Source organism: Apus apus, chromosome 14, assembly GCF_020740795.1.
Source record: "Apus apus isolate bApuApu2 chromosome 14, bApuApu2.pri.cur, whole genome shotgun sequence".
NCBI classification, from domain to species: Eukaryota; Metazoa; Chordata; class Aves; order Apodiformes; family Apodidae; genus Apus; species Apus apus.
In genome coordinates, this window is record NC_067295.1 from 4,774,767 (window position 1) to 4,789,457 (window position 14,691).

Below are 14,691 nucleotides of genomic sequence, written 5' to 3' on the forward strand. Positions count from 1 at the left end.
GCATTTGGCAGGAGCCTGCATGAGGCCTTTCCCAGCTCTGCAGCTTCCCCCACACAGGCCGTGCTGCTGAGAAGTGGTTAATGCAGCTCCCAGTGTCAGTGGTGCAGAAACACAGGCTCCAGCTGTGACTGTGGTGGGTCTTGGCTAGCTTGGGTAGCTTTTTGATCTGCTTCCTCTGTTAGTCTTTCTCTGGTATTTTTGTGTTTTGTTTTGTTTTTTATTCTTCAGGGTTTGAAGGCGCTCAACAGTGAATATTGATTTTGTCTTTGTCCCTGATTTTTATTTTGCTTTTGAGAGTTTGTTTTCTTTTCTTCTTCTTTACAGAAAGGAAAGGGGGGGAAAAAAAGAAAAACCCTTCAAAAAAACCCAAAATAAAACCAAAGAAGACTCAATGTGGAAATGTTTCCTGTCCATGAATGAGCTTCTTTTGGGGGAGGGAAATGCACAGCTTGAAGTTGAAGGAAGAGATTTCCTCCTTTTTTTTTTTTCCCCATTTTTTTTTTTCCCTTTTTTTTTTTTTCTTCTTTTTAACTCTACTGTAATAGTCTTCAGAAAGGAAGTTTGGAATGAATTTATGGTGAGAAGCATGGCACTTGTTTGTCCCTGACAGTTAAATGGCATGTTGACATTGTTTGTGCAAGGAGGTCAGTTCAGGTCTGCAGTCAATAGCTGGGTCAGAGGTCTGTGTTCCTCCTTCTTCAACTTAGAGAAGATATCCCTATGGGACACTGCCCCTTTCCAGTTCTCCGTGGCCTCTCCACATGACTGACATACTGCATTAAAGCTGACATCAAATACAAATAATTTTAAGGAAGATGTCATATGGATTGCTAGCTGGAGTACAATGGGCTGTGACTTTTTAAAGACGTAGGGCAGTTTGCCTTTGATTTTGTTCTTTCTCCCCTCCCAGAGGTCAGCTGTCAGGGCAGCCAGACCAGTGTAATTTGCTGATGCAAGCAAGACTGCTATTTCTCTCCATCTGTAGTAGGCTTAATGTGTATTATGAACGACACTAAGTTTTAGCTGTGTAAACAGTCATTTGGCTTGCTACAGTTGTGTAGAAAAATGCCAGTGAAGCTGAATGGGGTAAATATCCATGGAAATGCAGTGACTTGTTTTTTATTTTTGTTGGGTTTTTTTTCTTGTTGTTCCAAACTTGCCATTTGATTCAGGAAACTGACTTCAGGTTGCAAACTGAGCACGAACTAGACATGGATCTACATGTTGAAGGCACCTGAGTAGCACCAGTCCAGCCCATTCCTGTCATTGACATAGAAATGCAGAAGCCCAATTAGAGCAACTTGCCTTCCTGTCCCTTCAGTACTAATACCAGTTTATGAGGCTATTTGCAGTGGATTTGTTATCTTGGCCAGAAAGTAGCGTTTTTCCTCCTAATTATTATTTGTTTTTAAACTTGGGTGCCTTTGAGTGCCAAAGTGTGTGCTAGAGTTGCTGACTGTGGCTTAAATGTTCTCCTAATAGCTGTTGTTTAGAAAAAGACCTCTTCATGGTGCTAATGATATGAAACAAGTTGCACAGATGTTAGCAGGCACCTTAAGTTGCCTTTCAAGTCTAGCATTAGTAACAATTTGATGTTGGAGTTTCCACTCCAATTTAGACTCTCTCTCAAATTATTCTGCATCACTCTGGTGGTTCAATACAGCAAATGTTATGCTTGAGTTTATAGTGTGCAGAAGTAGATGCATGGTGTGAAAACTCCCAAGATATAAATAGAATTAAAATGGTGCCTGCAGAGATGCTGCCATTGAGAATTTTCTGGGCAAGATGTTGTTCTGCAAGTGATTCAAGGACACAACCCCATTGGCCCAGCAATGATCACATTTTCTACATTGGCTTTCAAGTTTTTTATCTCACTTGGGTTTCTTCATACTTCCTTATACTCCTGTGGTGCAGTCAGGACACTTTTATAGTCCTTCTGACTGCTTAGAAGTAATAATTCTTTGTTTCCAGGTATAGCTGATGTTTTGTTTTGTTGTTTAAATTTTTTTTAAAAAAGTGGTTAATGTTATTTGCAGATCTTAAAGATGGGTCTTAAATAATTTCTCTACCCTGAATAGTCCATAAAAAAGAGCTTGATAGGTCTGAGTAAACGTGGGACTATGTTATTTGCACACAGTGCTTAGGAACTAAAGTGATATTGCTGCTTGCTTTAGTCCTGTTGTTGCACTTCTTCCCAGAGTGAATGAGCTTCTCTGTCTCTTTGGGCCTGATTAGCAAGCCTTACCAAATCCTGGTGATCATCCCACAACATCCCTTGCCTGTGGAAGGTTGCAGTGATGTCACGAAGGGAATGAGGCAACATGCACAGTCCCTCCAGGGACACCCATGAAAGGCAGCTTGCAGTGGCTTTCCAGAATCACTTCAATCCAAGTGTGGTGGTTAAAAATATCTTTTCTTTAAGTGAACTTCTTTCATGCGGAAATTTTTGGAACCAAATTTGGGTTTATCACTTGGGGTAGGCAGGAAGTGGCCCTACTCAAACTGTTTTCCTCTCAGCTGCTTTGATATGTCTGCAAGTCACAAGCTGCATAGGGAAGTATAATGAGAAGAGAAATGCTTGTGTTGAATGTCTGTGCTTGTGTCCTATGCAACTGAATGCATACACAGCGAAGAAATTTGAATAAATCTACTTTTGCCTGGCAAAACTTCTTAACTAACACAGAAGGTGTGATACTGAATCACTGAAGACAGTGCAGCGAGTCTAAAATAATGGCAGAAGCAAGCAGAACTGCAATGTCTGCAGTGGTCATACTTACGGAAACACTGCTGTCCCTGATGATGGGTTGAGCTAACCATGTTGATGGGTTGATGTTCTTTTGGTTGAAGTTTCCACAGCTGGGACAAGCTTTTGTTTTCTGTTCCACTTAAGGGGTGGTTCTGGTTGTTTCCATTCTCCTGTCCCCTCCCCAATGTCTTGTTTATCCTCTACCAAGTGGAAATGGTGTGTGAAAGGCTCTCTCACAGCAGACTGATGGCTTCCCACTGAAGTGGTACTGTATTGGGTATGCAGCTTGCAGGAACCTCCCTGCCAGGCCCTTCCTGCTGTGGACATCAGGGCTGAGGTTTGAGCTCAGTGTCTTCAAACTCTCTAGTGGCTGATTGCTTCTGATTTGGTTGGCTTTGAGGTGGGACTTAAGGGGGGGACGATTAAGAAGATCAAGAAAGCTGCTGTGAGCCTAAACATGACATTTAATCTTAACCAGTGCCGTGTCATTACCCATGAAGTCCTGGAAAGGACAGGCTTTAGGTCCTGCAGAGAAGCAGGAGACTTGTCATTGATGCGTGTGGTGATTTCTACTGCAAGATTCTATCTTGAAATTCACAGGAGCAGTATTAATCCAACTGTATCTAATAAGAAACAGCAACAGCTAAAGAGAGCTGGTAACCTGCACTAAAGCACAGCCTCCTTACAGCTGGAGTCAGTTCTTGGGGTTGGTGTCCACTCCAGAGCATGCCTGGTCAGCACAGATTAAAAAAATGCTTTGCTTGATAGTGTGTAAGGATGGACACACAGGAGAGATTCCCCCCCTCTAAATGAGGTTCATAGTCTCCGAGAGCCCACGTTGCAGGAGGGGGATGGGAAGAAGGATGGAAATTGGATTAAATCACTGGGCTTCGGGCCTAAGCATTTCCTGCTTTTTCTTTCATATTTTTTTTCTTCTTTTTTAACGACTCCAGAGCTGCCTGGCTCACGTGCAGGGCTGTGCCAGCGTGCCCTGGTCCCTGCCTGGGAGCAGAAGGCAGCTTGGCACTGCTGCCTCCTGCCTTCAGGGAGTTCCAGGCCAGCAGGAGCATAGCTGAGCTCCTGCTGCAGAGCTGGGGAGGGGGAATTGTCCTGGCATGGGAATTTATACAGCACTTGGGCTTCAGCCAGGTAATGCAGGCAGTGCTTGCTTATCCCCAAGTTGTAGGAATATTAAATTCATACTTTCTTTATAGCATAGGGTTTCTTTCCATTATCCAGTTTGCTGGAAAATTACCTTGTGAGAAGATTGGGTTTTAAGTCTTTAATGGATGATACAGCTTTCTAACCAAGGAAATAAAGCTGCTTCTAAAAGACCTTGAGTATAGGAGCTGCTGTTGGGCAGGAATGTGTGAGCTAATCAGTCGTGGGAAAGGAACGCCTGGTGAAGCTGTGCATGGACACAAGCTGTGCAGGACACCCACTGGACTCTTCCAGCAATCCTATTGGTGCCCTTTGCCTCAATATTCCAATTATTTATCTGATTCTTGTCTTTACACAAAGTTAACTAATAATTTTAACTTAGTCCAACTGAGAATACTGGGAAGGAGAAAACTTCTAAAGCTGAAGGCCTGTTCCCAAGAGGATTCCTACATGTTTTGCTGGTCTGGGATTTGGGGCAAAGAACTGCATGAACATTGATGCATCCGTGGTGGGGTTTTTTCAGAGCCCTGCAAGGGAATTTGCAGAATCCCCAGAAAGGAAATCCGCCTTTTCAGTGAGAATGCTCATTTGACAAGCTGCCAGTTCTGAGCTAAGCCTCATTTAATAAAGATTTAGTCTGTGGGGACCTGTCAGTGGAAACTGAATTTGGTGAGAGTGTCTCATTCTTTTCATTGCTGTAGTGCACGGAGGCTTTCAGCCAGCATTATGGTGAAACGAGGGATAAGAACATCCAATTTAGAGGACCCCCTTACCTCTGGGAATGTTTCCTTGCTGTGTGAGATGGAGATTGCTGAGCTGGTAACAGCTAAGGGAATAAATGGATTGCTATTTGACTTCAACCCAATAGGACTCCAGTGTTCACTACTGATTAGCATGGCTTAGATCTGCGTTCGTGGGCAGAAAAAAATAAATCCGACCCAATTGTTAGGGAAATCCTTTCTGCTCAGTGCTTTCCACCTCTCTTTGGCTTGTGGTATGAGATGCTCTGATGAATTCTAGCACCTGCCCCTGTGTAACCTGTGAAAGGTGAGGTGTGCAGATCTCCCTGCCTTATATGTTGTTCAACCACAGCTCTCAAAACTGTGGCAATGATTGCATTGCGTGGTGGCTACTGCCATAAACCCAGCAGCAGCAAGGCTGTGTCTGTTTGGCCTCTGCACTGCTGGCTTCTGTGAATTGGACCAAACATAAAGGCACTGTGGAAAGGCTGTAATTACGGAATAAGGGGTCAGAATGTTAGTGTGGAGGAAATTATGATGAATCTTTAATCAACCTGGCCTTGTTCTCAGTCATTGCCTGCACCAGAGCACTTGAGAAATTAATCTGAATTAACTGGAGGAATAAATTCAAAGCAGATTAGTTAAACCACTTTAAATGCACTGAAGTGAATTAAACTACGCTGAATTAGGGCTGTTCTAGTTAGACTACATTAAACCCCTGTGTGAACACTCATTTGTAATTAAAGTGGCTTTAGTTTGCAGCTCTAATGCCAATTACCTGTGGAATGCCCTTGCTTGTGTAGCTACCTTCCCAGTACTGAGGAAGATGGCATGTTTATTTAACAAACTTAGTTAAACAGATTTGAGCTATCTAGTCATGCTAGGAGATGTTTCAACTCTAGATCTGTTTTATTATGAAGTCTCTGTTGTCTTAAGGCGATTAAAAAAAATTAAATAGCCTGACATAATCCTTGGCAGTTTCCCTTTCCCAGAAAGGAAAGCCAATAGGCAAAAAACAGGTGAAGGCAAAGTGTTGGCCTACATTGTTTGCTCCAGTGTGGAGTTGCCCTAAATATAAGTACTTCCTGCACTCCCTTGCAGCATTCTTTCTCTGAGGATGTCTGTGTAAGGAGATGAGATGGTGGAACCTGTCCTGTTTCCATGGTGCTCTTCCGTGCTGCTGAAGGACCCCTCATGAAGGAGAATACATCTCAGTACCGTGGGAAAAGCCTCTTCCACAGCATGTTTCCTGCCCAGCCTTGCTCCTCTGCTGTGTTGAGTACAGTAATTGGCCTGGGAAGGCCTGTCCCTCAGGCAGAGGAGATATGGATGGTTTAGTGCTGAGATCAGCAGTGGTTTCCACATCCTCCCCCCATGTTACATTTGCCAATCCACTGTTGGCTGCATTCCCTACCAAAGCCTGCATCCTTCTGTAGAGGCTGTGGGATGAATGACATCCTGAGACATGCGAGTATCTCAACAAACACCACATACAGCATTTTTTCAGAAAATCAAGTCTCTGAGCACACAACATGTTCTGAACAAGTTAATGGGAGGGTCAGAGTGTCTTCCTTGTCTTGCCAGCGTTACATGAGAAGAATCCATTTGGTAGGACATGACTACTTATTATCTATGAGTACGTAAGCTTCTTAGAGATGTCCTGAAGTCTGAAAAGAAAAAAAAAATGTGGTGTAGGAAGTAGTGTAGGCATGACACTATCCCACAGCAGCTTCTTTTCTTGCTAAGAAGACTTCCGTCCTTCATGGAATAAATAGAGATGAGTGCTCCTTTGGCAGCAGCCCAGTTTGCTTCATTTGTTCTTCTGAGTGAACGTTTTTCTCTTCCCACACTCCTTTAACCTCTTCTTGTATATTTTATTATCCCAATCTCAAGTCACTGCATGGAAATCCAGAAGGAACATTAGTTGCAGATCCAGTGGAAAGCTTTCTTTTGGCAAAAGCTAACTTTAAGGTAAAACTATAAACAGTTCTCAGTCTGACAATCATTAAGACAGCTGTGTTGTTGAGATGCTCAAAAGCTGTAGCTGTATTGTCCTGTGGGTTAAAATGATGAAGTTTTAAGGTGAAATAACTTCAAAATTATTGATGGAAGATTAAAGGTGAGACTTCATGCTTTTCAGGAACCACCTGAAGGCTTCAGCTGTGCTTTCAAGCTTCTTAATGAGGTTTTAGTGGATTTTGTGTTTCTTCATGCAGTTTTAATGGACTTCCTAACTAGCAGTAAACCAGCAGTGCTATCCTGAAATAGCAGTTACCTGTTCCATGCAAAAAGCTGCTCACTAATCCATGTTGCTGTTAGTAAAGTTAAGGTCTAAAGAATGTGGAAGCTGGATAGGTTGAGATTGGTAAAACTTGTACTTAATGAGTACATGGATTATTTTGAGCCCATGTGTGTTCAGAATTGACTTCCCAAACCTGTCCTGCTGCCAGGATTTCTTGTGCTAAGTAACCTTTCGTGGCAGAGGGGACGTGGTGGTGGGAGGAAGGATCCCTAAGCTGACACTCCTCTGTACAGCTGGGTAACAAACAAGCAGCACTGAAGTGAAGGATTAGCACTATCTCAAGGAGCCTGCAGCCCAGCATTTACCTCCTGCATTACAACGCATCCCGGGGGTTTTTAAGGCTTTATCTTCTAAGGAAATATACTCAAATGTATCTTGTATATCCCTTTTGTCGTGTTCTTATGTAGATCACTTCTCTTTGTGACTAGGTATGTAGGATAGGATGGAGTATGTAGGTCCTTTCAGTGCAATTTCAGCAGCTGAAATTAGCCTTCCAGGACCACAGCCCACAGGTACAGTCAGGTAACTAGTGATGTGGATCAAAGTTTGGAACTTGCAAGCTGAAAGCTGCTTTTTTTTGTATAGACATCTTTCATTCAGTAAACAAGGCTGTATAGTGGTTTGGTTGTTCCACAGTAAGACATGGAATGATCTTGGAGACCAGGGATTGTGCTAGTTGAAGGCTGCTCTACATATATGTCCTTAAGTATAATGTGTGGATAACCTAACACCACATTGAAGAGCTAACCAGCCCCCTGGGTATTTTAGCAGGCGATATTTTTATTGTGCCCTGTGTTTCTATTTGTGATGGTGTCTCTCTTTGTGCATGGGGACCTAGATGTTTTCTGCCCATTTTTTGGCTTCTTACTCCCATTCAGAGAGTAAATATAGTAAAAATCTGGGCAGCCATGCTGGAGCTGAGAAGGGCTATTAGCATTCCAGCATGCTGCTGAGAACCATCCCTGCATAAAACTGAGTGTATTCAAGTTTCATGGTGCCTTTCTTTCCAAGCTAGCAATGCTGCTCGTGGTTTCTTTCCAGTGTACTGCTGTTAACTTTTATTTTGAAAGTGCTTCCTAACACTGTAGCTTTGTCTCCTGCCAGTCTGGCTGATACTGCTTGGATTTACACTCATTTTCAGGGACTGCTCTTTCTCCGCTTCTGCCATTAGTGTCAGCACAGTGGTAAAATGTTGCTCCTCCAAGTTGTCTCCATTTTCCTGTAAGGGTAATTCATGCATCATTTGCTATAAAGGTTCTGATAGCTCAGCAAATGTTTGAAGATGAATTGATGCTCTTTTGTGGCAAAAGGCCCAGTGCATAATTTTACATTTACTCGGAATAACGTGGCCTTGGATAACCGAGTCCCAGATTTACTGTTGCAGGATAGATTGTCTGAGGGTTTATCCAGCCTCAACCCTCCTTTTTAAAATACTATCGTTTAATCCTGACAAGCAAGCACAAGCATATCTTTGGTTGCAACCAGGCTTTCACTGCCAGCCAGTCTCTGGGTCCTAAACTGACTCTTCAGTTAGAAAAATTAATAAATGCTCTGCTGGATGGTTTCTCTTGTTGTCATGGCACATATCCATTAATGGAAAACAAATATTCTCTGGAAAATGAAACACAGATCGTGGTGTAGTGGCCAGCCAAGTCCTTTTGGCCAGATGTATAAATTAAAGCATATTTTAAGTGTCAAGAACTCCAGGTTGCTTGCTGCATGACAGTCTTTAATTACTATTTTTTCTCTTTTCAGTATTTCCTGTATTTATTTTTTTTTTCCTTTTAATGGGGGCTGCTCCTCTACATCTGGAGCTGCCACGAGAATTTTTTGCTGATAAAGAATCCCTGGGAGGATGTTTTCAGCTGGGTTCACCTTTCCAGTGGTAGTGCCTTTTAGGGTGTGCAGGAAGGTTGAGGGTGTGAAGAAAGAAGTGCAGGCGAGCAGGGCAGGAAAGCTTCGCGTTACAGCAGCCTGACGTGTTTAAAAAAAAAAAGAATATCCCCAAGGAGCTTTGGTATGCCAAATGTGTTAGTTAAATTAGCATTGAGTGCTCATATATGGCAAGCCTTCAGAAGTGGGAGAATGTGGGGCTCTGAAGGCAGCTTCCCTCTGGAAGGCCCCTTTCTGCTCAGGAGCTCAAACGGCGCGCACACCATCTGGCGTCATCTTGGGAAAGGGGGATAGGGCTTTTTCCCTCCCACTCCCACTCTTCTCGATTAAAGATTTCAAAGTTCACTTTCTGCACCAGGACCAAGTTTCTGCTGTTTGGTTTGGGAAAGCAGCACCTGGAAGCTCTCCCCATCCCAGGGCTCTTGGTGGGCTTTGGGTGAGTTGCTGAAGGCTGGGAAACCGAGCGGCACGTGGCTGTGGGGAGATGTGGGGTGCAGCACTTAGCTCCAGCCAGCATGGATCTCATTATGCCTGGCCATGGGCCCTGCAGGCTCTACACACTGACATTTGCTTGGCTGGAAAGTACGTTGTGTGGCTCATACAGCTTGCCAGGTGAACAACTCAGCAGGGAGTACCTATGGAGCAGACTGGAGGAGAAAGAAGGGGAAGAAAAACCTACAAAGACCAAGTTATTACCAGATCTTGTTAGAAATGGTCACCAGTTTTGTTGAGAGTCTTACTTTAATCACAGCATTCTTTGTTTCAATTCTTTGACCAGGAGGAAGTTATTGTTTCAGTCAGGAGGAAGTGTATAAATGTTCTTTAAGGAATTTCTGCATGGGGAGGAAAAGAGATATTGATTTTTTTTAAAAAAAAAAGCCCACAACCCAAACCTTTGTTTTAGCTTTGCTGATACAGATCTATGTCTCTCTTCCTGATAGTGGGGCAGCAGCAAACGACTTAGGCCCTTTCCAGATATTTAAGTCATTTCTGATAAATTGACATTAGTCACCACTACCAAGAATTTATCCAAAAAAGCTTATGGGTAAAGTACTTAATTCATGCATGTGGGAAAGTGTGGCTGGATTTGGTGTTAGAATGGATTTTTTTTTTTTTTTTTAATGTAACAAAATTGGTTTGCATTTTTGGCTTTTGGCCAGGATTTTTTTGAATAAAAAGAAATTGGAGTGGAGTTAAACACTTATTGCTTTCCCTTCCTCCCAGGGACATCTGACTAGAAACAGGTATAACAATAACTCAGCTTGTGACAGCTCCAAGCCAGTGTGTCTCTAGGATCCACATTTGTTGTACCTATATATATGTGGATGTACATGGAGGGGTTTAGCATTTACTTGAGGTCTACCTTGAACAGAAGCATTGCATGGGGATTCATTTTTTTTTTTTTAAATCAATCTCATGCATGTATAATAAATTCCACCCCCTTTCAAACCCACTCATGCACTTGGATTTCTAATGAATAAGCCTGCATATTTATTCATGAAGATTAAAGGACTATACAGATAGAGGCAGCTGGCTGAACTATTTTTTTCCCTTTTTTTTTTTTTTTTCTCTTTCAATCTGCTGACCTCTGATTAGGAGTAAAGAGGAAACCCTCTCTGATTCACTTAGATTGTTTGCAGTCTGGGACAGACAAAATGGCTCAGCTCCTTGCTGCTTAGGTACAGGACGTGGTTTCATCAAGCGAGATGCAAAGAGGGGAGAAAGTGGGGCTAAAAATCCTCTCTTTATATTGAAAAAAAAAAAAGTATATACAAAACTCACAAAACAACTAGTTTTCTAGGTGCACCTTCAGTGCTGTCTTGCTGCAGAGCCCTCAAACACCTGGGCCCTGATCCACGCCCGTGCCGTGGCTGTCCTGGGGTCAGATGTGACATCTGTCTCTTTTCCACAGGCCCTGTTGCTGTTGGGTGGCATCGCTCTCTCCTGCCTTGCTCTGGACCTGCTCTTCCTCTTGTTCTACTCCTTCTGGCTGTGTTGCCGCCACCGGAAGAGCGAAGAGCATCTCAACGCTGACTGCTGCTGCACAGCGTGGTGTGTCATCATCGCTACCCTGGTCTGCAGGTAGGCCTGATGCCTGGGAGGACCTTCCCTCTTACTTGGAGTGGCTTCTCCTCTGTCTGTAGATAGTCAATGTTGGCAGCATTCCCTCTTTCTGCTTGGTGTATGTATGTTTTAAATATCCGTAATCTATTTTCTTCCCTTCTGCCACTTGCTGAACTGCCCAGTGGTTTGAGCGGTGTGAAAAGGAGAAGTTAATGTCCTGCTCTTTGATACTTTGCAAGTCATAAATCAAGGACACTGCGCCCTCGGGAGCTTATCACTTAAAGAAGATGGTTACAGTTGAAATATTTATTTCAGAGGTGGAGATTTCTTAGAATGTCCAAAAAGAATGGCTGTGCAGGATAGTAGATCAGGAAGAAACAGGCACAGATGATTCTTTTGGGTTTTGAAGTATTGGTATTTGACTAGAGTGGAGGTTCAGATTTTGCAGCCTGTGTGAGATACTGCTGCCTTTCATTATCTGCACTAATGTGTCATCTCCATGGGTTGCTAGAAATGGTGCTAGTGTCAGCAACGTTTCATCCTATGACTAAGCAATAGAAGCTTTTGGAGGGGAGGTGAGAAGAAGAATTACTGAAAATGAAGAAAAAAGAAGTAATTAGTGGAAAATGTATGCAGAACTTAAAAGGAGATAATTTTCATTTTGTTTGTTTTCTGGGTTGTGGTTTGGTTGGTTTTGGTTTGTTTTTTTTTTAGTCAACACAGATGAGGATCACATTTCCTAGAAAGTTAATGATAGGGCATCTGAAAGCAGGAACATGTTTGCAAACTTCTGGAAGGAGTTTGAGACTTAGTTTTCTTTTTGGCTGGGGCAGAATGAGTGCTCTGAGCTCTATGTACGTGTCCCCTGAGATTGAGCACTGCATTTCTTATCAGTCCTAAGCATCACCTGCTCTTCCCTGAAGATGTAGGTGGTCTTAGTTGCCCCTTGGCAGGGCTGGAAGCAGTCCCCTGTTCAGAAAAGAGGTGAGAAGAGGATGGTATTTAGTGGCTCAATTGTGGCTTGTAGCTCACTTTTCGTATTAACCTGCTGATAGGTGGTGAATCTGGTATGTGACCTTTTTGGAGGCAAGTATGTTCCTTGAAGGCCAGGCTTAGCTGTTCAAAGGCTCAGCTGTTCTACTGCTGCATTTGTGTGTTTGCTCTTTCGAGGCACACGCTGAAGAGAACAGAAAACCCCTGAAGTACTGGAACAAACACTCCAGAGCAGACTTGATGTTGTGAGCTTAGCAGCTGTGGATGGATTTGCCTGTTAGAGGCAGAGGCTCAGAGCTGAGGAGGAGACCTCATGCACTCACCCATGTTGCTGTCTCTGCAGAGAGCTCTTCTGTGCTTGGCTGACTGCAAATTGGTGCCTGGATTGGAAAGGCAAACCAGAGAACAACTTGCAAAAAAAGAAATTTTAGGCTTATTCATTTTTCTTTTTAGTGATCTTGAGCTTCAGCTGCATCCATTCCAATCAGCTGAAAGTGCTGGGGTCCTAGCCCTTTCTTCCAGAAGCTCTGGCTGATGCTATTTATAGTTGTGCGGCTGCTACAGGCTCTTGTTAGCTGTTATTATGCAGCATATGTGTCCAAGCCAGCTGCTGCAGAGCGTGGCAGTTGTGTTTGGTTTTAATTGTAGAAAGGGTGAGAAGGAGGTTTTCTGCACATCTCCCAGGGCGTGTGTGAGACACTTTAAAATTGGAAGTTCAGCATATAAATTCTGGTAAACTTAATATCACTCCCAGTCAAGTCCTCAGGCTGGAAAACTGCTTAGGCTTCCTCAAAATCTGATCCATGGCCAACCATTTGTTTTTGCAAGTATTCAGTGCAAGAGTATCCTTCAAACTAAGATTCTACCTGAATCTACAATGAGGGTGGGTGAATTTTTGTCTTGACTTCTTAAGATTAAGTTTTAAATTGCCTCTTTGAAGTCGGTGTGCTTGAGCAATAGCAGGTTGGTACCATCCATGGTGAATGAAGGTCCTGTCTAAGTGTTGCTGCTCTCCTGCAAAGCCAAGGTCAGTTTTCTGCCCCACTTAGAGCTGTTGGATGCACTAATGTGCTGGAACCAGTGTCTTTGGTGCTCTGTGCTCAGCATCTGGCTAGGAATGCAGGTACAGCTTCCGACAAGCAAGGAATCTAGTCTGTTCTCCAAGTTCCAGTTAGACACCACCACTAGACATATCCTATCCTAGCTGTGCTTTACACATAGCAGAAGTGCCAGACAGGCAGATGCTGTTGAGTTTAGAGTGATGGAGGATAAGGCTGTTCTGAGTGTGTGCCTGACAGCAGGCTGACCTGGGAGACAGTTTGTAGCACCGTATGCAAGGGGAGAGAAGTAACTTGGAGCCTGAAGCAGTGAGAGGTTCCAAACAGCAGCTAGTCTGGTCTGTCTGTGAACTGTCAAGTAGACTATTGTCTTCCTAGCTGAGAACTAGTTAACTCTGGTTTAGCCCAACTGTGCCCAGTTCCTGCTTATCTAGGTAGTACTTAATCACAGAGGGCTGTTTGTACTGTGAATCTTGCTGAATGCTGTGGGTCACTGTTTCCTAATGACTCTATTTCCTGCTGAGCAACAGGGCGAATGTTGAGCCAGCAGGAAGGCATAACTGGTTAACAGATCTCCAACAAAATGTCTCTCTAATGAGTCTTCCTAGTTGTTGTAGTCACAAAGCTGCAGGAGTGATTTGCCTAGAATATTTCTTGAATACTTAGTTCATTTCTAGTCCTTACCAATTTTGGTTTCTGTGTATGGGGAGTTGTCTTACAAATCATCTCATCCACCAATTAGGTGACCCTAACTCTCCCAGAAGGGAGCTCAGCTCCAAAGGTGGGTAGGAAGCTTTCTGGAGACGGTATCTGAAAGAAATGGGCACAAATAGATGATGAAATCTTGCTTTCTCAAGTGCCAGTTATAGCACTTTCCCTTGGTGTTAAAAAAGTGCAAGGTGGTAATTAGACAGACAAATTAACATTCCTCCTGAGAACATGAAGTCTAAAAAGGGCTCTCCTTTTTAAGTTCCTGTAATTAAAGATGACTTGGTGTAGTTAGATTATTCATTTCTAAGGATGTGATTTGAATGGCTGGTGCTCATCTTTTCAGACTGGCGACTGGGTACCCAAAGGATTTTTCACTCTGTGTGTGTGGGTATTACAACAGGAGGATCTCTTCACCTAAAGGCCATCTATATGATCTCTGTATCAGATGAACGCTCTGCTGGTCACATATACCTTGTGTCATACAGAAAACATTGTTTTTTATAGGTTGTGTTGCAAGCTAATTCAGAATTACTCTTGATTTTTCTGTGCTGATTCTTTATCCTAAGCCCCTGTGCCCCAAGCCCATGTATGTATGTAAGTGGCCTGTAAGAGCTTGATAGATTAATTTAAAATATTTTTTATTATTATTACTTAAAAATAAGTGTGAAGGCAGGCAGGAGAGAGGTGGGGTAGTGAAGTGACAGGACTGACAAAGGTAGGTTTGGGAGGAGGAATTGAGAATGGGCTGGTGTGGATTCAGAAGGAGAGGTGTATGTGCACGAGGAGGGGGCGAGTGTGACAGAAGCAAGAACAGCAGAAGCAGAGATGACTTTCCTATAGAAGCATTGAAAATGCGTTGGAGTATCTTGCAGAGGGTGCTGGGGTGGCAGAGAGCTGTGTCATTCAGGAATGCTGTTCTTGTATCCATGCTGCGTGACAGAAGTGCAGGCTTCCCCATTGGGTGCTGATTTTGTCATCCCCTACTGGGAGATGGTTCTGCTATATCTTAGGCTACAAGAGTCT

The 14,691-nt window shown here is 43.3% G+C and overlaps 1 protein-coding gene across 2 annotated transcripts in view; it reads left to right on the forward strand.

Moving 5' to 3' along the window:
- The window catches only part of TTYH3 (tweety family member 3), a 77,465-nt gene that overhangs the window by 28,402 nt on the left and 34,372 nt on the right, over positions 1–14,691 (forward strand). For both annotated transcript variants that reach the window (XM_051632260.1, XM_051632259.1), the window contains exon 2: positions 10,755–10,924. In XM_051632260.1, coding sequence (XP_051488220.1) covers positions 10,755–10,924 — 170 coding nt within the window. The remainder of the gene's footprint in view (positions 1–10,754; positions 10,925–14,691) is intronic.